Source organism: Limanda limanda, chromosome 7 (genome assembly GCF_963576545.1).
Source record: "Limanda limanda chromosome 7, fLimLim1.1, whole genome shotgun sequence".
NCBI classification, from domain to species: domain Eukaryota; kingdom Metazoa; phylum Chordata; class Actinopteri; order Pleuronectiformes; family Pleuronectidae; genus Limanda; species Limanda limanda.
The window spans coordinates 18,559,948-18,587,566 of NC_083642.1; the positions used below are offsets into that span (position 1 = coordinate 18,559,948).

At 41.7% G+C, this 27,619-nt stretch overlaps 1 protein-coding gene across 1 annotated transcript in view; it reads right to left on the minus strand.

The window, feature by feature from the left end:
* Window positions 1–450: 450 nt before the first annotated feature.
* cfap74 (cilia and flagella associated protein 74) overlaps window positions 451–27,619 on the minus strand; it is a 54,190-nt gene continuing 27,021 nt past the window's right edge. The window contains 19 exon segments of the mRNA XM_061074641.1: window positions 451–555; window positions 1,110–1,244; window positions 1,846–1,973; window positions 3,257–3,389; window positions 3,690–3,882; window positions 4,001–4,004; window positions 4,283–4,403; window positions 4,536–4,691; window positions 4,943–5,062; window positions 5,550–5,605; window positions 5,714–5,823; window positions 7,390–7,524; window positions 7,952–8,106; window positions 8,293–8,427; window positions 10,512–10,788; window positions 10,959–11,092; window positions 11,407–11,580; window positions 13,538–13,625; window positions 22,141–22,269. Coding sequence (XP_060930624.1) covers window positions 451–555; window positions 1,110–1,244; window positions 1,846–1,973; window positions 3,257–3,389; window positions 3,690–3,882; window positions 4,001–4,004; window positions 4,283–4,403; window positions 4,536–4,691; window positions 4,943–5,062; window positions 5,550–5,605; window positions 5,714–5,823; window positions 7,390–7,524; window positions 7,952–8,106; window positions 8,293–8,427; window positions 10,512–10,788; window positions 10,959–11,092; window positions 11,407–11,580; window positions 13,538–13,625; window positions 22,141–22,269 — 2,488 coding nt within the window.

A 27,619-nucleotide genomic window follows, 5' to 3' on the forward strand; every position in this document is an offset into this window, starting at 1 on the left:
ATTAGGTTCATTCAGTCAAGTGCGTGAAGTGGTGAACAGTAGTTTGAAGCTCTTCTCCGCTACATCTGAATCATCTAGTCTGTAAGAAAACTAGCAAAAATGTCAAAAGCCACTAAAGCTTTGTCCTTGAGTGGAGTGTTGTGATCCCCACGGCTTTACAGTAATGCAGCATTTAATCATCTACATTTCTAGTAACTGTATCTTCTACTTTATGTTGCTGTCAAGTATAACACAATGAGGATGTAGTGTACACTGTGACTGTGTGGTAGAATGAAATGGTTCAAATTAAATTCTCAGACAATTCTTACTACCTTTCATTTTTATTTATGTCGAATAGGGAATTCATACATGCACTGAATATACAGTATAGGGCATATCTGTGTATAGTTTCAGTGTGTGTGTGTGTGTGACCAGGTCTCCACAGTGGACGTCATCCAGGTGCATCAGAGGTCAGTCAGCAGTGTGGGAGATAAAAGCCATCAAGGTGATTCTGTAAACCTGCTTCTCCTCCCCCTTAACAGTAAGAGGCACACATGTCTCCACCACCTCATAGGGCTGAATGGTGTTACACGTGCACACACACACACACACGTACACAAACACACACACACACACGCACATAAACAATTGGTGAGCGGAGAGTATGCACAAACAAATAGTGAAGTTAAAGGTACAAAAGACACAGGATTTAAAAGGTTGATGATTTACAAATTTTTATAGTTTACAAGTATTTGCTTGATCGAAAACCTATTTTTCTTTTTGTAGAATGAGCAAAATTCTGAGTTTCCACAATCTTTCTCAGGAAGAAAAAAAGCTGAGCGAAGACTTTTCAGACTTTCACCCCGGACTATTTTTTTAGGGACCTGATGTCCTGTTACAGAGTTGGCGATCAACAAATACAATTTTACCTAAAGATGCTTTGACTTTTGTATTCATCGATTCAATTAATCATCAAGCATCACATTTAATATGGAGCAGGTATGAAGTCCACATCTTGCCATCAAATCCCAACTGACACAGTTTAAACTTTTGACTGATTCATTTGTAAGACGTTTTTATGCACTCGCTTCTGTAAATAATTTAGGAAAGGAAAGTGGTCTCTTTCTCACCTTGTGTCCACTATGGGGGATCCATGTGACCTTGATGGTGCGTTTGTGGCCTGCCTCCACTGTGCCTTTGATGGGCTCTATACTGAAGCCCTGTTGCTGAAGGGACGCCACATTATCCAAGAAAAACTCACCATTCTGCAAACAAATTGGTACAATGAGCTTAGAGACAATGAAACAACCTAAGGGCAGTTGAATAATGAAGAAATTAACATACAGAATAATAAGGATATAGAATAATAGTGATAGTAAATTCTGTTAAAGGATCAGTGTGTAGAATGCAGTGAGTGAATTTGCATGATCCCCCCTCACCCCACCCTCCCCTTCCAAACATGAACCTGTGGTAGCCTTCAGTTGTCATAAAAACTCAAATGGTGTTTAGTTTGTCCAGTTTGGGCTCCTGTAAATTACATGGCGGCCTCCATAGAGAGGACCCGCTCCTAATGTAAATATAAAGTATTTAAAGATAAAGGGGCCATTCGAGGGTAAAGAAAACAAAAGGGTTAGATTGATTAAACACTAGTGAAAACATCGCTACAATTATTGTATATTTAATTTCTGCCAAAAGATCCTTTTCCCCTGAATCTTACACACTGAACCTTCAAGTATGTGTGATGTTTATTCCTTTCCTGCCTGAAATAAGCTATCAACCCTCCTACGACACATGTCAGTTCACTTGTTGAAAACTGCATTAGCAGTTTGTTAATTGCCTCTGTGGTTCCTCATGCAGTCCCAGTACCTTCTTATTGGAGGAGATGCAGCCCACCTGCAGCTCCCTGACTGCAGGCGTGAAGGCACCCCCGCTGTAACGTGCCCGTAGGGTCACCAGCACCGTGAAGCGGGGTTCTGAACTCCCATCTGACTCATCTAGATAGAAAGAGGGTCATGTCAGCAGTTTTAGCACATTTAAGTCATACAGACTTTAACTTCTCTTGAAGGGAGTTTTCTGGCACAGTTCATTTGAATCCCAGTTAAACATTAAAAAAAAGCAAGTGACCTGATTTATAACTTTGAATGCAGTGCTAGTGGCTCGGCTCTAGTGATCGCAAAAAGAATCTGTCAGTCTGGGAATTGGTGAAATTTGACACAGGCCTTCTACACAGCGCTATCAGGTCAAAATTAGAATTTGTCTAAACACTTTGCTTTAAATATTTTAAGAGCCAAGATAAACTAAGCTAACCATGTTGAACATTACATCCTACGTTGTAACATGTTGGCATGCTAGTGTTAGCATTTAGCTTACAGCACCACTAAGCTTGAACATGGCTTCACTACTTGGTTCGACTTTAAACATTACATTACATAGATACTTAAATATAAATGTTTACATTTTCAGACAAAGGGCAGATATTAGCCTACATGGTAATGGAACTGTAATATCACACAATAATAATGTGACATTAACATGGATTAATGCCCACCTCATGTTCAGTATGAGCATGTTTCAAGAGTCTGATTGGTTTTATACTGTAGGGAAATGAATGAAAGCAACAGTCTGCCTATATGGAAAATGGTCAGAAAAGACATCAAGGATACAAAGTGTATAGTGAAGGATAAATAAAACACATTGTCCTATAGTATCATCTTTCTTTAAAAAAATATGCAAACTTCACAGATGCCAGTTTTGCTGGGTGTCATCAACATTCAACATTACATCTTCTTTCCTGCAGGAGCCTTGTGTCTGTTACACAATCAGCAGAGATCTAACGTCTCATCCAGTCGTTGATGTGATTTTAATGCACAAACCAACATCTGTCTGATTTAGTCAAACTCACAATAGCCTTGTGAAGCAGGTGGGCCTATTCTCACACATGGCCTCTGTAGTGGAATATTATCTGACTGCTGGTGATGAGCCTATGTGCTGTCAGCATGCTACGATTAGCATATATTACTACTTCTCAGGTACTGGCCTTGCTTGCATAAATCATGGAATGTGTCAGGGAGTTATTCGTCATCTTCATAGCGCCAGGGTCTTTATTTTCCCTACCTGACTTCCCTGTCTTGTTGAAGTCAATAACTGAGATAACGTGCTGCGGTTGAAGCTAAAATCAATTTTCACAGATCATTTCCAGAGCTCGTTCAAACTGACTTTGTGTTCCAGTAAAACATCAGCAGAGGGGAAGGAGTTAGGGAGATGGAGGCTTTTCTACCTTTGGGCTGAGGTTGACCAAGTGTCAGTGGAAGGAGGAGGGGTTCGAAGGGCACGTTCAAGACATCTCCTCCGTGTAGATACATGTTGTGCAAGGAGGCGGCCCCCTTCAGATCCATCACACACACTTCACTCTGAGAGGCAGAAATGACACAGTGGTGAGGTTGTGATATCATGAAGACAAGAGAGAGTAGAGAACATACAGGTGCATTTAGTACATCTGGACAAGATGGTCCCGAGCTGACAGCCTGGGCCAAGTGATGACTTTTACAACCAGTGATGAAGGCCAAGGTCAAGTTGTGTAAAGAAATGCAATAAATGCTTAAAGGGTGGGTCTGTGCAGGTGTGTGTGTGTGTGTGTGTGTGTGTGTGTGTGTGTGTGTGTGTGTGTGTGTGTGTGTGTGTGCCTGTGTGTGTATGTTACTATTACTGACCTTATTCATGAGCTGTATGGTGAGTTTGTCAGAATATTTGACAGACTGGTGGTCAGGCTGGAAGGTGACAGTGATGTCTTGGCTCTGCCCTGGAGCAATGCTGCCCTTCACTGGACCTGCACTGAACACACTTTGCCCACTGTAGTTCTGGGTTCCTGTTTAACATACAACAGATAGATTGCCATCACTATGTCTAATAGTGCTATGTCAGCTAATAGTACGGCTGATACACAAAAACACTTTTCAGTTTTAATCAATGTGACCAAGATAAATACTGAGTGGAATTTTTTACAGCTGGGAAATCATCTCACTGACCTACTGACATATACACTGATACTATCTGCAATCAACCTGCACTAACCAATATATCGGCCTGGATGGCTTGACTGCTCAACTTAAAATTGTACTAACCATGTAAATCATGTAAAGGGAAGCTTGTGATGCTATAGAAACATACAGTATAAGCAGTACAACAAGTGCAGTATAGCTAAATACTATTTAATCATTTTAATGCTATTTGTACCACACAAACTGACTGTATCCGTAAAGTACATTACATTAGAATATTAGCGTACAGCTTCATTTCAGCTTACCCACAACTGTGTAGTCACCCAGCATGACGGTGACAATTTCAGCCGCACTCTGAGGCCGGGGGGGAGACAGACTGGCAAGCAGCGCCCTGAAACTCACATCCACCGCAGAGTTGTTGTGCAACTGCAGACACAACCAAGCTTAATGTTGTTACCAAGGATGCAAAGTGATGCCATGCAATCAATGCATATTAACAGTCAACACACTCGCAGTTATGTTATCAATCAAGCTCTCACACTTCTTCTCTCGACTGACCTTTACGACCTGTGAGGTGCTCTCCTTCTCCATCACACAGCCGAAGTCGAAAAGACCTCCAGGGTGGGACGAGGTGACATCGGGGACCACGCCCTCCCCACGCAGTGTCACCTCCAGGCTCATTTTATGGTCACAGATGTCCAGAGTCTCACAGTACTGGAGAATAGAGGAAGTGGGGAGGGTAAGGTCTTAATATTCAATAGGGAATCACTAACTTTCTTTTGAGACTTGCAATGGCAAATCGGTGGACTAACATGGGATCTAGGACTAATTTAGAATAATTAACTTGTTGACGTCTGGGTCATTCATTATTGTTGAGAAGTGTGACACACTGGTGATAAACAGTATGTTTACTCTTTGTTAGAATCCAGCAATAAACCAGTGCTTCACAATGAATTCCAACCCACCGTTTTCTCCTGATCTGGACTGAAGGAAAACAACAGAGTGTGTTTTCCTCCTGGTCTAATGCATCTGAGAGCATTGAGGAGAGAAATTGGTCCATGGATGTCCAGCAGTGACGTCCTCAGCTTGTGTATGGTCAAAGAAAAGAACTGTGAAGGGTCATCACTATCATTTATTAATATTGACCTGTGCCAAGGAGGTTATGTTTTCGGCCCTTAGCGTTAGTTGGTTTGTTTGTCAGCTGGATTGAACATACTTTAACAAACTGTGTGTGATGGTGAATACTTATAGTTAAGTAAGAAAACATTTATTGATAAAGTTCTTAGATTTTTCAGTTTTTAAAACATTCACTTGTTGCTTGAAGTCATTCATGTATTTGGCATAACCTCTTTGAAATAGTGAAACTGTAAAAGACAAATGGATGAGCACAACAAGAAGGCATTATGATCAGGAAACAACCCAGTTTTAGGGAAGTAGATACAATGTTAGAGCGGAAAGTCTGATTAAAAATCACAGTATCTAAGATTAAGGCTAAGATGAAGCAGAAATGTAAATTCATTAGCAGCTGTTAATTCTATTAGCACTTGAGCGCTGGTTCTGCAGAAAGGATACATCCAAGGGTTCATTGGAAATGTTCTGAACTGTAAACTTCTTAAACACCCTCTGTCCTAAAAGCAGAAGACACAAATACAAAAAGGGGTTTGAGGTGTTTTGAAAGTGAACATTTATAGTGTGTTAAGAACCATTGAGTCACACAAACATTCAGAATGACTCACCCACTGCCACCTGATGGAAGTCTATGATGTTTTGTCCGTTATTGGAAATCACCAATAGTGAGGGCCTGACAGCAGGACACTGCAGCTTCAAGTAGAGCGTGTTGAAGGCACTGAAGAGATGTGGGGACATGACAAGCTATGAAATCAGGAATGTGGATAGTAGCTCACACTTCATTCAAGCAGGTTGAGTCGGGAGAATTCTTGTTTTCATGCTGATGGACACAGATTCATATAATTGATTTGGGTAAAATGTTTTGCAATTAAACTTAATAAAAAGTTGTTGGGAACATATGTTTGGTGAGCTGGGAGTGGAAAATCAGGTATGAATTTATACAGCAAAACATAGGAATAAAACTATCATATGTAATATGGCCCCTGGCAACCAATATTAAAACAACAACTTAAAATCTAGGTGTCACATTTGATTACCAACTGAATTTTAAAACACACACCAATAAGATGTTACTTCCATCTATGAAATTTCCAAAATTAAATCAGTTCTATCTCTCCCTGACATAGAAAAGCTAATACATGCCTCTGTCTTTCAACGTCTGGACTATTGCAATGCACTTTATACCTTAGTAACTTGTTTGCAAGTTGTTCAAAATGCTGCTGCTCGTAGTTTAACTAAAACAAACCAGATGTCTCATATCACACCAATCCTTGCTTTCCTCCACTGGTTGCCAGTTTAATTCAGGATTGATTTTAAGATTCTCTAATAACTTTTAAAGCTCAACATGGGCTGGCTCCTACTTTCATTTCACAGCTCTTGACTCCGTACCATACCAGTCGCACACTGAGACCGGCAAGCCTGTCCTTGTTAGCTGTCCCGAGGTCAAGGCTGGCTACTCAGGGTGACAGGGCTTTCTCTGTCAGGGCCCGAGGCTCTGGAACTCATTGCCTGACGAGATTAGATTCACCAACTTAATACCTATCTATCTTTAAATCCCTGCTTACAATATATTTTTTATAGGAAAGCTTTTTTAACATGCGATTTGTAACTCTTCTGTTAGTGTGTTGTTTTAACTCCTTTATTCCTTTTGTCTCACTTTTACTGCAACCACATTTGGTGTAGTTTCTTAAATAGGACATCTTCTGACTCTGCTGCCTATGAGAGTTGGTATTAGTTTAGTTTAAAAAGGGAAAGAGGTTATGACGTCTGATCTACTGAGCGAGCCACATGGCTTTCATAGCACTGCCATACAAGCCAGTAGACAGTCAGATTTACCTTCAACCTCAGCGAACCCTCAGGTACGGCTATAACCTTATTGCAATAAAAAAGGCTGAAACACCTGATTATCCCGGGGTACAATTGAAGATTATTATTATTATTTTCATTATAACAACCAGTCTGACAGACCTCAAATGTGATGGTTACACAACTGTTCCTGGTCTCTCTCTCTTGGTGAATGAGGCCCATTGATACCAGTTTCATATCTGTACAGCATATTTGAAGCTACAACTTTCCTTCCTCTGGTATGAAAGAACACTTCCCACTAAAGCTCACTAAGTCACATGCCTTATTATATTGTGTATATCTGTATTATTATTGTTTCTTTTGAACAAGAGTGTGTTCAAAACAACATGTTGTCTATTCCTGAATATTCTCCGTCAAGTTCTGAAACTTCCCCGGGCTGACATGTTGCCTACGTACGGAGGTGGACTCCATGTGTTACCTCCATGTCGGTGGGGCCTGTCTGTCATCGTCAGGTTGGTCTCCATCTGATATGAAGCAGGGAACGATGAAGTCGCTCCAGCGCTGAGTTACGGAGCACAGCAGAGAGGCCCTGGCCTGCTCATAATGCACTGACCTAGAAGCAAAAGACCCCACACATTTAAATAAATCAACAAGCACTCCTTAAATTTTGCACAATGAAATCCTTTGTGTTTGTGGTGTGATCAGTGCAAATCAAGAGAAGAGGGAATGCTGATGAAACCACTTATGCTTTGGCAGAAGAGAGACTGTACAAGTAAAAGCTTTGTGTGTAATGTATATTTCAGTGTTGTTGGATTTGAGACTTCTAAACAAGTTATTAATTGGGTATAGCCTACTTACAGAGACGGGCCTTCGGGGAGCATGTGAAAGATATTTCCTTAAGAATAATTTATTCTCTTTATGCAGACCTAATCTTTGATTTTTGGCAATAGAATATTTATTAATGATTTTTTACTTCACAGGCATTACCCTTCGGCAAACTAGACATGTTTTCCAAATCAAGTTTGATAAAAAGTGAGGACCAAGACAAAAAAAACTCCCACCCTGGCTGTATGTCGGCAGGATTTGGTGATTCTGATTGTTGGTCTGTCTTTGGCTCATCTGGCTTCTTGTTTTGCTTTCGATTTGCAGGTGATTTTTTTCCTTTGGCGGGTTCCACTGGGATCTCCTTTTTAGTCTTATATCACAAACATAAACATGAGTGATGGGTTCATACAACGGTTCAAATCCTTGTGCAAGTGTGGTTATGAAAGAGATTAAAAAAAATCTGCACGCTGACGAAGAGTGTCCAAATTTCAAACTCTCTCACCAGCAGAGGGGGTCAGTAGAGTAGATGTGTGTGTGTGTGTGTGTGTGAAGTTACCTCCTGTTCATTGAGTCTCTTCCTCTCCAGCTCCTTCTGGCGGAGCAGCTTGGCTCGCTGGAGAACACGCAGTGCCTCTTCTCTGATATCTTGCTCCAGCAGTCTGGGTTGGAACGTCACCTGAACCTGGCATCTCTGGTGAGAGGAGAGATGGTCGCATGTAAGGGATCAGTGACCTCTTTAGGACTGAAAGCTACCTGAAGGGTAGAGAATCATAAGGAGGGATACTTTCAATATATATAATGTCCCAGACTATCAAATATTAATGTTCTTAACGTGCTGTGGTTTTGTAAAATTGTTGCCTGCAGACTAAGAAACAACTTTTAAAATCAATTTTAAAAAGACTTGTTTCATATTTATATTCCTGGATAAACGGTTCATCACTTCTTCTGCAACAATTACGTTAAAAACATTATCTGCTGTTAGAACTTATCTTTTTCCTGCAGGACTTTGTATGTACAGGACTATCTGCCAGTCTCTGTCCTTCTTCACACAAACTGACCATCTCATGTATTTAGACAGTAATCGATGATGTCGGATCATGTGTCCGGATCGTTCCGGTCACTTTAACCCTGATGTGCGTGTCACGTGTAGTCTCATGTTGTGTGTGGCAGGTGAACTGCTTGTGGACAAACTGTTTAAATACACGTCTCATAAATTTTCAACCTAATAAAACAAACACAAAGTAATTCTCAATACTGTTTAGGTCCTAATAACTTCGGATTAGTGTTGGTGTTTATTGTGCAAAGTGAGCGCAGGTCAGAGGGAGGACTTGCGGCAGGTTAATACAGCACGGTACAAGAATACCAATGTGTTTCTGCCCCAATCAGGAAGCAGCGACAGGCTGCCACTGCAAAATAAACGTAGTGGAAACCCTGCCTACCTTATATTGAATATACTAGGTGACAAATAATTCCCATAGTTTTTTTCCAGAGACCCCCCAGAATTTTTCTATTGAGGCTTTCAGAGACCCCCATATTTTGCACTCAGCCCTCAACCTAATCTTAACATTAAGCTTGACGGTACTTACCACGTCACACCATAAAGCAAAGCTTAATTAAAAAAAAAAATCTCTGCGATGTTAAACTTAAAAATATGTATGCAATTTTTTACTGAGCTCTTCTGGTGACTATGATGTTAATTTTAGAACTGCCTTGCAGGAACTCATTGACTGCCTTTTAGCGACCAGGTGCTTGCGGGCATCGTGTTGGCTACCTCTGATGTGGTCAATCGCTCACACTAATTGTTTCAAGGAACTGGTGATCAGTATTGTGTTTTGTGTCGAACACATTTTCAGGAAACTGGAGAATGACATTCAGATTGCAGTAGTCTTAAACCCTAGTGATTTTAATCTCTACTCTGATCCATACTTCGAAGTCTAAATTACTTTTTGGGCAGTGTGTGTTCCACGGTTTCTCATATGACGTGAACCACATCAAGTGGATTGAGATTTATAATCCCCCTGTCACACAGTCGCAGTGCTTACTGGATTTCTCCCTGTGGGCCTCTGTTATCAGTTTGGAAATATAAATACAATCGATAAATCTTTTCTATAAACACAGTATAGAGACTTCAAATACAATCCAGAGCAAGTAAACTGCAAAGATGTTCAAACTGTCTGATGAATATAACATTTTGATTCATTATTTTTCTTATTGTGTTCTGTACTCATTGATATTAATGCACAGACGATGCAAAAGAATGAGAACTTGTTCACTTCCATCAGGCGTCCAGTAGAGTGCGGTGTTACACTATGAAATCCTCTGTTGTGAGTCAGTCGCAGCTGCGACCCTTGTTTGTCTCACTGTAATTATTTACAACTCTATTGAATTAAACTGAACAGCAACATCTTCCCTCTGAGATCTGTGAGTTTTGAGATTGTTACATATCTGTGGCAAAAGTCATAATGGGACAATACCAGATTACTTCATAGTCCAAGGTTTAGTTTGATTACATAGTAAAATAATAGGTTGTGTTTCTGTTGTCTTTTTAAACCCCACCTGCCCTCCACTTTCTGATGTGTTACAAAACAATGCAGATTTCCTCATCAGGTTTGTGTCCTTAGACCTGTCGAAGCTTCTCAACAGCTCCAACGGGGAATTCAGAGTTGTTTTTTCATTTCTCAGGACGATCAATCTACTATTTAGTTAAATCTTCAGGTAAAATCTCTCGAGTGCCCCTTTAACATTAAGGTAAACACATGATGGGTTTTACTCAACCTGTCCGGGGAGCAGGCGTCCTACTGAAGGTGTAATGCTGATGTCCGAATCCTTGGGTAGGGCGAAGGAGAACAGCCTGGGTCCTTCAGCAGTCGTGACGTTCTTGACCCCTGGCGTTGCTGGTTGTTTGGATTGGTTACGGTTGGCGTGAGGGTTTGTGAGGTAAATTATGGCTTTGGAGTTGCCACATAGGGCCGTGGCTCTAAACTGGATCACAGAATGGGAGAGCTCAAGGGGAGGGCGGACACCTACTGCTCGGCAGGACAGCAGGAAATCTCTGATGCAAAAGGAAAAGAAAATGTTAAGTAATAAATTAACAAACATATCATTTAATCAATTAATAAATCAGATAGCAATCAAACCAGATTTCCCCATTCCATAAATCAATGTCCCATAAAAAACATCCATATAAATCATACAAATTTTTATAAAGTACTACAAGTGAACCTGTTAATTTCAGTTTTGCAGGTGAGCTGGAAGTTGTACTCTCTGGCTTCGTTGGCACTGAAAATCAGATCAAGGTCCAGGGTTTCTTGTGGGAGCAGAGTACCAAAGCCATCATTAGGCTGGACCTCAATACACTGTAATGTGGGAAAACACAATCAAAAACAGCTCAAATTTGTTTTCTAGATTTTACCTCACTGTGTAAAAACCTTACTGTTAATTGATCACTGTTAGCATATAGCATTACAGCTGCAAATGAGACAAAACTAGTGACAGGATGGTTGAGGCTAGCACTGAACACACTCGACTCCTCTCCATTTTGTAGTTTTCAGTGAATAGTGTCTGGATTCAGGTTACTGTACTGCATAAATACATTAACATTTAACCCAGGAAAAGAAATTCGTACAACAGCAAACTGAGGTCATAGAAGCTTGTGTTATTCATGCAGTACCTCTGGAACTCCCAGGAAGCCAAACGCCTGTGGCAGCAGGGACAGGTTGGAGAGGCGAACGCGGCTCCTGACCGAATGGAAAACGGAACAGTAGCCAAAGTCCACCTCCGTGGGCTCGAACTGCAGGTCTGTGCAAGTCACCACTGCCTGCACTGTATAATGGACAGGCTGCACCTGAACACACAAACATGGGGCATCTTTACAGACCTGCATTTAATGTGGATTCTCTATATTTTATCCAACCAACATGTGAACGTGTGTAAATCAGGATGTTTTGAATTTACGCTACATAACATGGTTCCAGTGTCTGTTCTGAAATCTGCTTGGCACTGGTATCACATCTAAAATCTTAATTGTATATTTTCACATCATTCAGACTGTAGGAAAAAAAACTGAAAGGAGAACAAAGAACATGGCACAAGGATGAGTTGATGTTCCTTTATCAAAAATTTTGAATTTTTACGTCTGTGATTTCACACATATATGCACTTTAAATGTATATTAAAAGCAACATCAATGTTTAAGACAAGGCCAGTTTAGTCATCCTCCATCATTGAGTGGTTGGTACACAAGACTGTGTGTGTGTGTGTTGGATTGGTCCCTGGAAGGTTTGTTCAGGATCACCAGGTTATTTGACTCCTTTGGGTAAATAATACATCTACAGAAAACTAAATAATCTTATGATTTTGTGAGCAGTGCTTCATTGAGTCAAGATGACGTCTTCTAGAGTCGTGTCAGTGCTCAGCACATGACCTGGTTTACTGGTGTCTGCACCATTGCTGCTGTGTCGTCTGGTGACCGTACAACAATGTGTGTGTGTGTGTGTATGTTTGCACTTGGGTAAATGCCAAAAGCTCAGGGCCTGGGGTAGGGGTGACAGCTTTAGTGCTCCACAGGAGCATCCTGGCCCATTCTTTTGGCTCCCCCACCCACCCCCACACTCCCCTCTCCTCATCCTCGTAGGGAAAGGGAAAAGGGGGTGGACGAAGATGCACCAGATTTAAATTGACTGAGAAAGAGGACTGGCATTGATGCAACACAAATGTTTAAGCAGCTGCTGAGTGTGTTTTTTAATAAAGCTGCAGCTGACAAGTTAAAGGAATGCGGCTGTTGTCAGGATTTGATTTTCCACTTCAAGGATTTCTGAATTTATTGTTTTCATATTTCAAAATACAAGCTGCACCCTGAAGAATATATTTTGAAGTGTAGCTGTTGAGAGGAACAACGATGATGTCAGTATACAGCAACAGGTGTAAAGAGGTACATCCTTGTTGCAGTTGAAAACAAAAGACAGAAAAAGACTGAAGCCGAGGCTTCAAAGATTAACCCCAGATCTCGAAGTTAATTTGTTTAGATTGCAGTTTAGGTTACCAGTTTTCTAGAAAGCATGATTGTTACCACGGTAACAGGTCATTGGTTGACTGTTTCGTACCAAAATAAACCTTGGAAGCTGTGAATTAACTTCTCTACAAACATTTTTATGTGCTAAATTATTTTTTACCTGTTTCAGAAGGAAACTTTGATGCCCTAAAAAATAACTAAGTATTAGTTATGTAAGACTTTATCTTCCAGGAACCACCTGTCTGGTAAACACACATTATTTCTAATTAGGAACTCTAGTGAGTATCTTGTCTTCTTTATCTGAGGGGACTCCATTGCCTGACATTCACCAATAATGATAGAGGCAATATGTGAAGGCACTATAAAAATAGTATCCCTCATTCCATAAGAGCTTAGCATGAAAGGCAGGAAATTGAGTAAAAACAACAGAACAATAGGAATGCATTTTAACATGTAACATGTCCAGGATGGAATAAGAGAATAACACACACTGTAAATTCCTTCACAGGTCCCTCCCATCTTTTGAGCTTCAGGAGACATTTTCAGTAAAATAATGTGAAATGACCTTTACGCTCTGCTTATTGACGCCTGTGGACTAACTGGGCCTTGGAGGTGGGAGATAATTTTAGCTTGTTACCAGCTAAATATGTTGCAACCTTGAGTTTGTTTCTGTGAGGGACAAAGTAGGACACAAGCCCGGTATGGCAGGATAGGTTCACTGTTTACATGATCACAGAGAGCTGTACTGTAAAATACACTGATTCTACACAGTGTATAGTACCATACATACCTGGCCTGCTACTTGCACTGTCATTGGAACCTCCAGGACTCCTGTATCACTGTCAAAGTACTTTGTGGCATCTTTGCACAAGGAAAGTCTGTGAGAGAGGAAAAAAACTGATAATGTAAGAGCACGGACGATTATGCAAAGTGGCCCTCAAGAACACTGCTTCATCTTAACATCATGTACAGAGGAGGGCAAAGACGACCAATTAGAGGTTGAAAACAAACAGTAATTTCAAAGGTTTTTAATATTCTTTTATAAGTCAGATACAGGCAGTCAAAAGCTAAGAGCACCTGTCAAGCTTTTCAAAGAAAGATAAAGTCGCAGACCCTGAACACCCATTACTTTATGTTAACCCACGACTGTAGGATCGGCTTGCCAGGGAAAGCAGGAGAGAGATGTGGAGTGCGCCTCCACACTAGTGTAGGTTGTAGCCATGGTGATGGCAGAGACCTAAGTATGATTCAAAGAGGCCCGGTAGTCATTCACAGGCTTATATAAAACTCCAGTATCTCAGTATCGTCCAGTGTTCAGAGTTGCTTACGTGATAATATAACCAGTATGCATGGTCTGTATGTACGTGTAGCCTATTATCATGTAAACATTGGTCAAACTGGTCAAATGCAGTTTATGGTAGAAATCCACCCCCTCCTCTCGCTTGCTCACTTTCCCTCCATCCTTCTCTTTTTTTCTCCCTGCTACTCCCTCCTCTCTTTCTCTCTTATCAGCTGTCTTCTCTGTCTTTCTCTCTTCACGCTCTTAATGCTGGCTGAAGGTTTGAGAGCTAATACCGTAAATGTCAGTGGTTTTAAAGCTCTCCAGTTGTCAGCTTGTTTTATTTTTTACAAAGCGAAACCACCAAGCCTCGCCTTCAACAGATCTGTCAGCTTCAGGTTCAAGGACAGGTTTGCCTCCATGTTTCCCAGGCCTCGTTTCTGCAGACGAATGTAAACACGCTGTCCTGCTCCGACACCGTGAAAGACTCAAAGCTAGATTGGACACTTCCTCACAAGTTAAATCTCTGCATTTAAGAATACGAGTAATGGAAAAAAAGTGTTTGTTTCCCTCTGCAGCTTGACCAATGAGCAGAGAGGGTGTATTTAAGGACCCACTCTTGTTATGCCTGCTAATAGAATCTCTGCTGGAGAGTCACTCTTGAATTAGCTTGGCAGGGCAGAGTGGAAAAGCCTGGTGGGACGTCGACAGGCCATATGCTCGGGAGAATTTTGCGGATGGATGGGGTTTCAGATTTGTCGGAGTCCTGCAAAGATTTACTCGTGTGCTCGTCCTCTCCGTTGCCAGATTATTCACAGCCTCATCCAAAAGTAATTCTCCTCCGTGCTCTTTAATGATACTTCTGACATCAGTGGAGGACATAGTAAAATGGAAATAGACGTCTAGTCAGAGAGCTGTGATGTGTAAAGGATTTGACCAAGAACTTTTGGAATATCTGGGCAGATCAACCTTATCTACACTTGTTAAAAAATAGAAGTTATAATCACGATGAGCAAATATAATACCTGAGAGCACCCAAAGGACATTTTTTTTATCAGATTAGTAAGCGTTCGATGTGGGTAAAGTAGCAGGTTTAGTACTTCAGGTAGATGGGAGCCAAAAGGGTACAAAAAATGACATGTACATATTTACATATATATCAAAATCCTTTTCAATATGGGCTCCAGCTTGAATTTCACCTCACCAATACAAAAAGGGATCATGAAAAAGAACAGAAAACGGATTTCGATGCTCTATAGCGATTTGACATAATGTCGAAGTGGATTGACAAAAAACCTCCAGTCAGTGAGGACAAAAACAAATCTTAAGAGTCTTGTAAACCAAACGAGTTTTGTTTTTTGCCAGTTGTCCTGCAAATTGCAGCGTCATTAAAGTTTCAGGCGCTGGCGTGAGCGGTGATCTGGAAGTGACAGCACCGGAAGAGCCGGCGGTTTAATCTGTGGTAAATCATCCCTGTAATCTCCCTCTTATCAGCTGGAACCGCTGGGCCGGGACACACAGCTCGCTCTCCAGAGATTACACCTAAACTGTTCATTCAAGCAATCCTATTCTAATGATCTAGTCATTGGGTTTTCACAGCAAAATAAGACACAAATTGTCCGCTTTAAAATCTGTTAAACTGAAATTCTCCACATGCAGGATGTTTACTTAACGCTGGAAGGCTGGTTTATGGTTGTATAAACTAGTCAACTAGGAAAATGTTCAAAAGCCAAGTTAGCTGGTCACATAGGTAACATAGCTCATACTAGTAATAATGAGCCATGATGCTAATTCTATCACCACCTGTCAGATTTAGTCACTTATCATTGAAAACATTAACCACTCCAGGATATAGCTTATGTGTCCACCAATGTTTCCTACATGTCTGAAAAACGAAAATGAAAAAATGAAACAAAATAATATCATATTGTGAACAGAAACTGACAATTAAACACAATGAACAATGTCAGGTTAAAGTAACTTTAAGTCTGTCTTCTTCGAAGTGTAACTAAGCAACATCCCTGTTTGCTGAACAAGATCACAAACCTGTGTGAACCACTGGCCTCGATACTGTGGAGGGGATTATGTAGAGAATGGAACAATAGCTGTGGATATGTGAGGGAAACATGTGGGCTGTATGCAGTGTTGGGAAGGATACTTTCAAAATGTATTTCGTTACAGAATACAGAATACATGTCCAAAAATGTAATCTGTAACGTATTCCATTACATTAACTTATCTGAGTAACGTATTCTGAATACTTGGAATACTTCCGGTTTGTATTGCATTTTTTAAGTGTATGATTGCGGCGTTGTTATAGTCAGTGGAGCAGCAGCAGTTTAAACTCTCTCGGCTGATGCGGCGGGCCAGCTGGATGTCCGGCTCCCATCCACTCCCACCTCTGTGCGGGTCCCACCGGAGGCTTAAGCCCCGCGCTGCGCCAAGGCTGCCTCGCGCAGTGCAGCGATCGTTTTGTTGAGTCTATTTTAGTTTGAGCTTGACGCGAGCGTATCGCTCCATGAAACACACTGAAAAATGATTTTAAAAGATATTGATGACATATTTTATATGATATAAATGATAAAGTATGCATCCCATAGTTTGTATTCCCCTTCTGTTGTCCTGGAGTTTTAATTTTACCAATTTTACCAATCACATTATTAAATGCCCCCTTCTGACCATCCACTACAGACACACAAGCAGTCATAAAGATAAAAAGAGAGAGAGAGGGGGGGACTCCCCATTGGCTTGAGTGGAGAATACGTAATTTACCCTCGACACCCGACATTGAACGGAGCTAACAGCGGAGAAGTTCTTGAAGATGGATGACATTAAATTATTGATGATATTATTAGCGCTGCCCGGCGCTTCAGTGTCCGGTGTGAACCCGGCGTGCCTCGCTGGTCTCCTGCAGAGCCATGACAGCGGAGCTCTGGAGCGCAGGTCGGTCTTCTCTCACCAGGCGCTGGAAGGGCAGCTTGCGGATCAGCAGCTTCGTAGATTTCTGGTAGCGACGGAACTCTCTCAGAGCCACGGTCCCGGGCCTGTAACGGTCCCGAGCCGGTCGCGGTGAGGCTTCTTCACGCCGCCGGGGGCCCGGGCGCTCTTACGGCAGCCCTGGTCTCCAGCTGCTTCCTGGGGGTCTTTGCCGCCGGTGGATTTACGAGAGAGTGAATAAACTTGTGAAACAGAGAAGTACCGTCATGTAATCCACTGATTTCAACAATGTAACTGTATTCTGAATACCATCTTTTTAATTTGTAACTGTAACGGAATACAGTTACTCATAATTTGTATTCTAAATACGTAACGCCGTTACATGTATTCCGTTACTCCCCAACACTGGCTGTATGGTGACAAATAAAAGTGGAGGAAGACAGAAGGCAGAGAGGGATGAAGCGAAGGAAAGACAGTGGAGGTTGTGGGCAGGTTGAGCGCAATCCTCCACAGTAGGAAGCAAGAATGTGCCCACCCTATGCTGAGGAGCCAGACGAAGGAAGGCAAGAAGCAAACACCTGCGTGAAGACTGAGAGCTGTGAGTCATTTCAGAACCGAGGTTTAACGTGTGAGTGTGTCTGTGGATGACACACAGTGAGAGGGAAAGCAGGGCTGCTAATGAGGATTTTGGACATTCAAGCAGGCTCTGGCTAGGGAGACTTGGCAGTGCCATTTTAAATGACACACTGCTGCTGCTGCTGCTGCTGCTGCTGTGTTAAAAAAAGCAAACCTTTCAAAAATCAACAGATTGGAAGGCGAATTCCACCGTGACAGAGATGACACATCTTCCTGACATATATGGTTTGTGCATGATTTGTATGGATCTCCTGCTGTGGGTGAGACAAATCTTTGGAGGCTCTGGGCAAGATAAATCCCTGAAAATAAAATCTTTAGAAAGTAATCCAACAAACCTTATCACTGTTTTAAATATCTATGTTAAATACATCTGCTATTTCCAGAATCATCAAAGAGTCTGATCTGTAAAAGGAATATTCCAACCGTGCACAATAAAAATGTCTTTGTTCATTTCCCAAATCATACATGCATATTCCCAAAAGTGAAAAATGGCTAAAGAAATAAAAATAAAGACACCAATAGAGGAGATGCGTCATGACTATGAACTCATTCCCTGGACTTTGCCTCCTGATTAAGGAGAATTTTGGTTTTGATCAAGGAGTTTTCACTGTGTTTCAGTATCTCAGTCATTAACTTGGTGTGCTGATGATGTTAATATGATCACAGACAAACCTGGGGGCTAAAAGTACAAAAGTAAAGAACAACAAACTGGAACAATCCTTTGAGAAGAACACTGTTATGAATGAGAGCACAGGGAACTGGGTCTGGTGTCCTAGGTTATGTAAGCAGAATCAGGGCCAGCCATATAAGCAGCGGTTGGATGGTGGATGCATGGAGGGATGAGAGCAGTTTGAGAATAACAGAGAGAGGCAGAATAGATTCAGTCAGAGGCAGGGTGGAAAAGCACGGAGACAGAGAACAGTGGAGATCGAGAAAACCAAAAGGGTATAATTAAGCAAAGAGGTGAGAGGCCAAGAACAAATGTGTGTGAGAGAGAGGGAGAGAAGTTAAAGAGAGAGGGATGGAGAGTGTGATAAAGTGTGAAACGTGTGATACGGAGGCAGTAGGGAGGGGGTGGTAGCTGTGTTAGTGCTCGTGAGCGTGGCACCATCTTAGCAGCAGCACGAGTAATGCTGTCCTCTAATCCTTGCATTAAAACCTCTGCCGATTCACTAAGGCAGATTACTGGCATTTCCCCACTATCTCCTCCTGCCCCCATGACTGAACGATGACCCCTGCATTCCCCCGAAGTTTTGTCAAGAACGGAAAAAAAACATCCTTCTGGTTGTGTTTTATTTTCTCATCAGCTATCAATACACAAAGTTGCTGAACTGTGGAGGGAAAAGAACTGGAGGGTGGGCAGAGGGATACTTGCGCCCACGCTGAGTTTTTACATACTGCACGCCTCTCACATCTGCCCTGGGGGTCCCCGGTCGGCTCTCCTGGCAGCTCAACTCATGCCTCTCCTGCTGTCTAAATATAGAGCCGATATTATTGTAGAAAGAATTACCATGTCCTTCAAAGTCATTCTGAACCATTATCAGAAGCCTTTGTGCCGCTGCACTCAGAGAACAGGTTTTGTGTCGCAACTGTTCTCTACCGGCTGGCTGATTGCTGTCATTTGTGACTCTGCTAGACTCTACAGCTTTCTTTTGTCAAAAAGAGAAGCTATCATATAAACTGCGTAGTATCCTAGTCAATGATTTCTGAACAGATTTAGTCAGATAATATTCTATTTTAATTCAATTTGGATAGCTACTTGATCATCGCTCTTGAGATATTTTGCACTTTCATGCAATTTATGGCAAGCTCTGGGTTAACCTTTAGATCATCGGTTCCCAAACTGGGGTACATGTACCCCCAGGGGTACATGAAGTGGTTCAGGGGGTACGCGGGGATAACATTTTATTCGCGTTTTCAAAGTGAAAAAGCCCATTACATTTTCAAACTGAGCTATAAATAATCATGCAATATTAAATAGTGTGAATAGCCAAGTCGCATTGCCAAAAATACTCATGTATACCCATATTCAGCGAAATAATTTCGTCGATGACATTATTTTGTCATCGACATAATTCTGTTGCATTCACTGCCAACACTGCAAAGCTATATGTCTCCATGAGTGCCTGAGGAGTCCACTGCTCTTCTTCAAGTAGGAGGTCGGAATATCCGAGTGGCCTGGAACACAGCACAGTGAGGATGTTAGCAGCTTGAGGAAGCAGCCCGTAGCTATACTCTTTAGCCCTCTGAGAGGGCAGCATCTAGCCGCCGGGAACTAGCTGGATTTGACGGTTCTCGACCTCACAGTCCGTTTTTTGTCACTTCCTCACTCCCGGAACCCTCACCCAGACCTGGCTCTGAACAGGAGAACCTCATTGAAGTCGGAACAAGTGGATCCATTAAAATTGAATTCAATCAGAAGCCTCTGCCAGATTTCTGGATAGGACTGTGCACAGAGTACCATTCAGTGGCCAAACGCGCTGTCAAGACTTTGATGCCATTTGCCACCACATATTTATGTGAGGTTTTCAGCTCTGATGAGCATGAAAACTAAATACAGGCATAGACTGTGTTTAGAAGATGATTTAAGATTCAAGGCCGGCGCATGCTTCTGCGTTTTCAAGGGCCCGGAAGCGCAAGAGCCCTTCCGGGCCCCTTACGTGCTTACGTACCCCTTCTTACGTGCTTACGTGCGTCGCCCAATTTTTCTAACTAGACGGCAAAGCTCCGCAAGCCTCACGTAGCCGGCAAGGCTGTGATTGGTCTGCTAACTACATCCTTTCCAGAGTCGCATTTCCGGTTTCATGCACGGAATATTTAGAAGAACGAATATGGACCAAATAGAATCTCTTCTTGGCAGAAGAGATCCGAAACTATGACCACTAGTATAACCCGTCACTGACTGGCGGATTTGTCCGCCAGAAAAAGGCTATGAGGAGCCGCCGTGGCAATGTAAATAAACGGCTCTACTTCGTGCCACACATGACTTGCCAACTTCGACAAAAAACATTACTCCGCCTAGTGTTCTGGCGGGGAACTGCTTTGCAACTCGCGCAACGCTTGGAAAACCATGAATGACAATGAGTCCTGCTTCACAACAGCGTGAAAAGCCGCAGACGCCGTTGCAGAAGCATGCGCCGGCCTTAAGACTTTCTCCAAATCAGCCACACATTGCAGAATTATGTGCATCGTCTCAAGCACACCCGTCTCATTAACCTGTGCCTGTGGTGATTCTGGCTGAACTCCGCTCCGGCCACGCTCCTTTTTTCAAATTCAACGCACACACTTCTGCACACTGTTTAGTTTATTTATGTTCTTAGTTAAACATTGTTAGTTTGTTTTCTTCCGGCATTTGACGCTGAGTATCTTGGTTTTCATCTGTTTTGCCTTGTTTGAGTTAAATAGTTATTTGCGTTAAACCCCTGAGTGAGTTAGTTCAACCTCCTTGTTTGTTTTTCATTTCCCTTTAGTTGGGGGGGGGGGGGGGGGTACGTAGCTGGAGATTGAATGTCTGAAGGGGTACGGGACTGTAAAAAGTTTGGGAACCACTGCTTTAGATGATATGAATGCACGTGCTTCTTAAAAAGACAATTCTGTGGTACAACAGATTTTGCTACAGTAGTGCTTGGAGTTAAAACAATATCAATAATTATAATATTTATTATCATCAATATCAATTTTTGGGCATATCACCCATACAGATCTCATAAGTTGTAGAAAATCATTATAATGTTTTGTATATCTAGTAATTCCAGAAATCTCTGTCTGGCTGTCTGTATGTGGAACAAATATCTCAGACAACCCTTATCTCATCGCCTTCACACTTGGAATATGTATTATAAAAGGCCCTAGGAAGTGCAGTGGTGCGATTTGGACATGCAATGCTCTATATTGATGAACTCTAAATAAACGTTGACTAATGCTGTGTTGTAGCGGCAGCCGGGACTCGGCGTAAGTGACGTTGTCAATCCTGACAACACTGCGTTCATTAACATGGCAATGATAACTGATTCTTTGGGGTTCTGTGTGATGAGTTGAGCTTCACTGAACTTTGAAACAGGTGAACAGCTCTTTGTGCTGCAGTGGTGGTGCAGCTTCAGGGTTTAACTTACTGCGACTCAATTACTACAGGTCACTTTTACAGTTTCAGGAAGAAAGCTGCAACCAGCAATAACCACATGCAAAGCAAACAGGCAGGTTTAGAATGGCACTGCACTAGTAGAAATGATGGTCAAAACTACAAGATTAATAAACCAGACTAGCAGTAAAGCAGAATTGTCTGTACTCTAACCGTGTATTGTTCCTTGTGTGCTGCTGACACCTCTAAAGAAACTAAAGAACCAGTTCCACAGATGCCTGAACATGCAGAGGATAGAACGCCACGACCTTCTGACTCAATACATATGATTCTCCTTTGGAGTGACGCAGTTTTCACTTTGAGGGAAGGTGGATAGAATCTTAACAAGCTGACAGTCCAAAACAAGATTATCAATGCTCCACTGATTCCATTATCATTGAATCCTCTGTGTGTCCTTCCTCACCTCGGCAGGAACTTCAGTTGGGCATTAAAAGTTGATTGAGCCTGGAGGAAGCCGGTCTTTGGTAAGAGCTTCATGTGTTTCCTCATTTCCGGGCACACGTCAAAAGTCACCTTCAACGCTGCGGTGGATCTGAAAGGAGAGAGTTTCATTGGCATAAAGCAAACACATCAGGTGCATGAACCTAAGACAAAGGTGATGTATAGATATATGATTAGGCACAGGCGGTAGCACACAGGGATTTATATACAGGGACATTGTAAAATCTAAAAGGGAAGACATCACATTCCACCTATTCTGATATGCCACAGCTCCTTGCTTGAGATGACAGTACTGCACCAAGATGATCTCTTTATTAGAGCTGCAACTAATTATTCTTTTTATAGAAAGTAATTTGCTGATACATTTTCTATAATGTACACACACAAAAGCAAAACATGTTACCATATGAGAAGAGATCAGAGTCATTTTGCCATTTTTTCTTGAACAGTAAGATAAACAATTAATAATTATCAACATAATTTATTAATATAATTATAATATCTTTACTCTTGGTATAGTTTTGCCTTAAACCTTTTTAGACACATGGAGAAAGCCACTGCCCCGTATTGGTTAAATGATTGTTAAAACAAACCCTGAATTTACAATCCAACAACTGTATATTTAGTTATTCATAGTGGACAATTCTGCAAAACATTCAAAACACTTAAATAATAAGAAATTTATTTATTCCTGCAGTGTCTCCAAAATGTAAAACACAACATGTTTAAGATTATTGGAAGATAACAGTTAAATTCCAAATGTTTAACTTATTTGATTTCATTTACAACCTCCTTTGTTTTGTCAATCCCCAGTAAAATCTCTTTTGCATTTCATTTGTTTGAAGGTGTTATGATGAGGTATGATTATAATTATCTACAACTCCCAATGAGGCCCTTTGCACCCCTGGGTTCAGGACCAATACTGCAGCCAGCCCCCACATGGGGATCAAGACGCTTTGGCTTCACCTTTTGGCCGCTGTCATGTTGTCCATTTTTATATACAGTCAATAATAGGGACAAACCCCCTCTGTCTATCTGTGTACTACATATCCATCCACTAAAATGACCTATACACAATAACTTTTTCCCTTTATGGATGACGTTCTTCCCTGGCTTGCACTGACATCTTGTATCCTGCAGTGTTGTTGGAGACTGAGCTGGGCCATTCAGATTGATTCTTCACAGAGAGCAGAGTGTGTAATGAGTTCCCTGGAAGGGTGATTTGATGACCTACAGTCTTTTAGGTCCTCAGGCAAAATCCTCTCCCTTGGCTCTTTGATACAAGAGAATAACTCAAAAGTGTCATTGGTACGCCTGTTCCCATTGACAATTGGCGCTGCAGGTTTTTCTTTTCAGGTGACATAAACAAGAGAAACAACAATAAATAGATATTTTATGTGCTTTGCCCAATACACATCCTCTAATCAAACCTCTAATCCCTCGAGGACTCGGCAAGGACAAACAAAATACTTTTGTTTGAGTGACACCTACAGAAATGGCCTTGTATTGAGTGATGTACGGAACGCCACGTCCGTATCACTCAGCTGACCCATTTTCCAGGAGCTCCAACAGATGGTTGTGCCTGTGGCTACAAGGCTCAGTAATAGCTGAGGTTTGTGATATAAATGGCTCTTCACCTTGGGAATTCCACAGCCCACACTTACACACCTTCTAAAACAATGACAGCACAAACACACTGAGGAAAAACACTCTCTTTGCTGCTGGTGATGTGCATGTACAGCAATCATCTTTTGTTGCGCCTGCTCATGTCTTCGAAGAAGTAAAGGTAAGACATGAGCAAACTGAGGCCACACAGACTGAGGAAGCCTTCATTTTTTAATTCCCCTCCAAACTTAAATGACCCTCTCTGATGGGGGTTAAACAGATGGTTGTTTCCCTGAGGCGAGGACTCTCAGGGACACTCTGGGGATATTAAAAGCTTTCTTTATTCCAGCCAAATAATAACCTTCAAATCACTCTTGGGGGGAATATTCATGAATACATAATCATTTAGGGTAATTAGGATTTTTAATTAACAGGGGTATTTAGCTGATCCTGTCTTTTTTATTGGCTGCCTGCGTGACCAGTTTGTTTCTGAAGGAACATTTTGTTATTTACAGATAAGTTCATGGCAGCTCACACTGTGATGCTGATGAGTTTACCTTTACAGTTAAAGTTTTCTTTCCTTTGTGCATACATTTACATGATAAACCAAATTCAGGGAAGCAATGTGGTAGATATGCTTCTAAAATGTATACTGAAAGAAGAGTTTATTATTTAATGGAACCATAGAAAATAATGGCACACTGTTTTTCTTCCGGGGCTCATGTTGCTTTGCTTTAGACCCCTTTATTCAAATTAGGTAACATTTCTTTCAATGTGACAATGGTTCGGGGAGAGTACGTTCCAATGTCCCATGGACAATACTTCCTGCACAGAGCCACGTCCATGACAAATGTTTTTCCCAGTTGGATGTGAAGAGACTGTTCCGCTCAGAGTAATGACAACATCAGTCATTTCAGCTAGTGCCCCAGTACGGCATATGTTTATTTTCAAGTGATAATGAAAGACATAAGACTGCATATGGAGGGGACGAGGTGGATGCATGGGTCAAAGAAAAGTAAGGTCAGGACATATCAGCTAAAAGTAATTTTTTAACCATTTGCATAATTGTTACATATGCCTAACTATGTAACCATGACGATAAAGATCCCCTAACTTAAAGAAAGTTGTCATTTTAATCTAAATCATGGTCGTTCTCTAACCGAATCAAAGTGCTATAATGTCTTTGTGCCCACAAAGCTTGGGTTGTGACCTAACCAGGTCATATCAGAAAACACTGTCATTCTAGGAGGCCTGAGCAAATGTAATATTTTGTTGTTAAATTTAAAGGACTTAAAAGTCACCTTAAGATGCATTGGAAGACTGACTGAGAGCCAGGTCCTATTGTCTAATATCAGTGGCTGACCTTTGTGATACCCTGTTGCTTAATGGGAGAAAATAACGACAGTCAGGATTGAAAATCTTGTGGAAACAAGCTCCTTAAGGAGTGGAGACTATTGCAGCTGCAGATAAATGAGTGCAATCTGTGCAGTCCATTGTGTTCTGGCTATCAGGCTACAGCGGGTACAAATGTTTCTCTGGGTTTGATTTAATTTGCCATTTCTGCAGCCTGCATCCATCAGCAACATCTCCCACTCTTCCATGTGCTGCTTGTAAAACTAACTTCCTGGCAGTGAATGCACACCCTAAATATATTTTAGTCATTTATTTTCAATTAAATCACTCTCTGGAACTTGAGCATGACGTGGTTCCTGGGCTAGTTTGAGGCACTTTAGTGTAACAGACATTTATCTGACTGGGAGCCACTGCTGCATGTCAGAGCCCTTCTTCCCCTCATGTTTCCTGTCTTGTACCTCTGTTGACTGCTAAAGGCAAAACGCCTACAGATAATCTTGTAAAAAAAAAGAAAAAAGAAAAGATAAAGAAGTTCAAGGGTTCTCTTTTTCCAAACTATAGAAGATGAAAATCACAAAACAGCTTGTTCTCAAGTGAGAGTAATAATTGAACAAAGTCACTGTGTAGAGACTATATTAAGAATCATGTGAGTAACAAGGAGAATTAGCATGAACATCATCTTTAACTGTTTGTGTAACAGTCCTAAACAGCTGACATGTGTGAAAGCAACACAGATGACACTCATGTTGAGTCTGCATGCAGAGCTGAGTAAGTGAGAGCTCGGCCTGTGTTTGCCCACAGCTACATCAGAGCCTCTGCCCTCTTTTGAAAGGGCCAGGTGGCTGCGCTTGCTTACTAAGCCTCATGGGATACCAAGTCTTCGCAGCAAGGGCTCTAGGAAACCCCCCCCCCCCCCCCAATACAGCATTGTCAGCTTCATACTAAAATGAATCAACCTGCTGGAAGAGCAGGGTTCTTTCTACTTTCTTGTCATCTATATATTTCTTTTCTTCAAGCCAAAGAACACGGGACACAGGCTGGACTCAGACAAGGTGCAGTGGGGATAACAGAAATGCGGTAAACAGAGAAACCGAGAACAGACGGCTTTATGAAAATGGTCGGTCGTGTTTGTTTGTGGCAGTTTGGAGTTTGGGCAGGAACCCTGGACTCCCCAGCAGGGGCCAGTGGAGGAGGGTTGGAAATGAATAGATAAATAATAAAAACAGTTCCCAAAAAGAAAAGAAAATATCTGCCTACCGAGTTCAGAATCAGCCAATCACTGTCTCACAAGCTTAAGTCAGACACTGCACATTTGAGAGGCTCTTACAAATTCCTTCAGTTAGTGGGAGTGATATTCAAATCACTGACTCGCAGACAAGAGAGACATATTCAATTATGCGTGTGCTGCGCTCTTAAAAAACGAAGGCGGACTTGTGGGATAGGATCTGTTCATCCACTCAAAGGAAAAAGTGACAAACTGTGCAATGAAAGCCGCAGCTCGCTTATTGTTTCCCTGCCAAGTTATCTTGTGATGGAATTACTATCTTGGAGATGGAGTGACATATTGCACGGTTTGCTGGTGCAAGCTTTAGCATTTTTTTTTTTTCCAACTTCAAAGCTTCTGTTCACACTGACGCTGTCATCGTCATGTTGTCACATGTGCTGCATTGCCAGCACACCAGATGGCAGTTGTCACAAATGCCCCACCCCCACGCATGCTCACCCTCCCCCACATGATGTGACACGATGACTGGCTAGGTGGTGGACCACACGTCTGTAAATGTCGTCGCCCCCCCCCCCCCCCCCCCCCCCCCCGGTGTGTTCTTAACCTCCCGTGTGCCTCGTAATACATCACATCCATAATCATAAAGGATTTACTTTTGCTCTATATGCTATTGTATGGGCCAAAGAGGATTGTGAGGATGTGGGCTTATACTGCTTAGCCCCTCACATCTCCTCTCTTTAGGAATATTTATCAGCTAATACATCTCTCTTTTATTATGTCGGCACATTTGTTGAACATCTCAATACGTCACTTGGTTCCCTAGTGTACTGAGGCGGAGAGTTTTGTGCTGGCTGAAAACTAAGCTGGCCCTGTCAATTTTAAGGGATTTCCATGAGCCGTTTTTCTGTGAAAATTGCCGCTTTGGCAGAGACTCAGTATGTTAGGGGAGTTTTAGTTTTTGCATTCAGCAGATAAGCTGGCGTGCTAAGTCAGTAGTCCGTGCTTTTCACACTCTTACTCCAAGGACGTTTTCCCTGCATAACAACAAACAAAATGGAAATATGACATGTACCACTCACTTCTGCAGGGGGTTTAAACAGCCTCTCAAATAATAACAGGAGAAGATTTGGTGTAGTTCATTGTCATAACTAATATAAACTACACTAATGCTGTAACGATGGAAGTGAAGTAGTTCATTGTTAAGATTTTGTTGCTTCTAATTCGTTAAATTTAAACAGCATAAAAATTGTACTGCTCT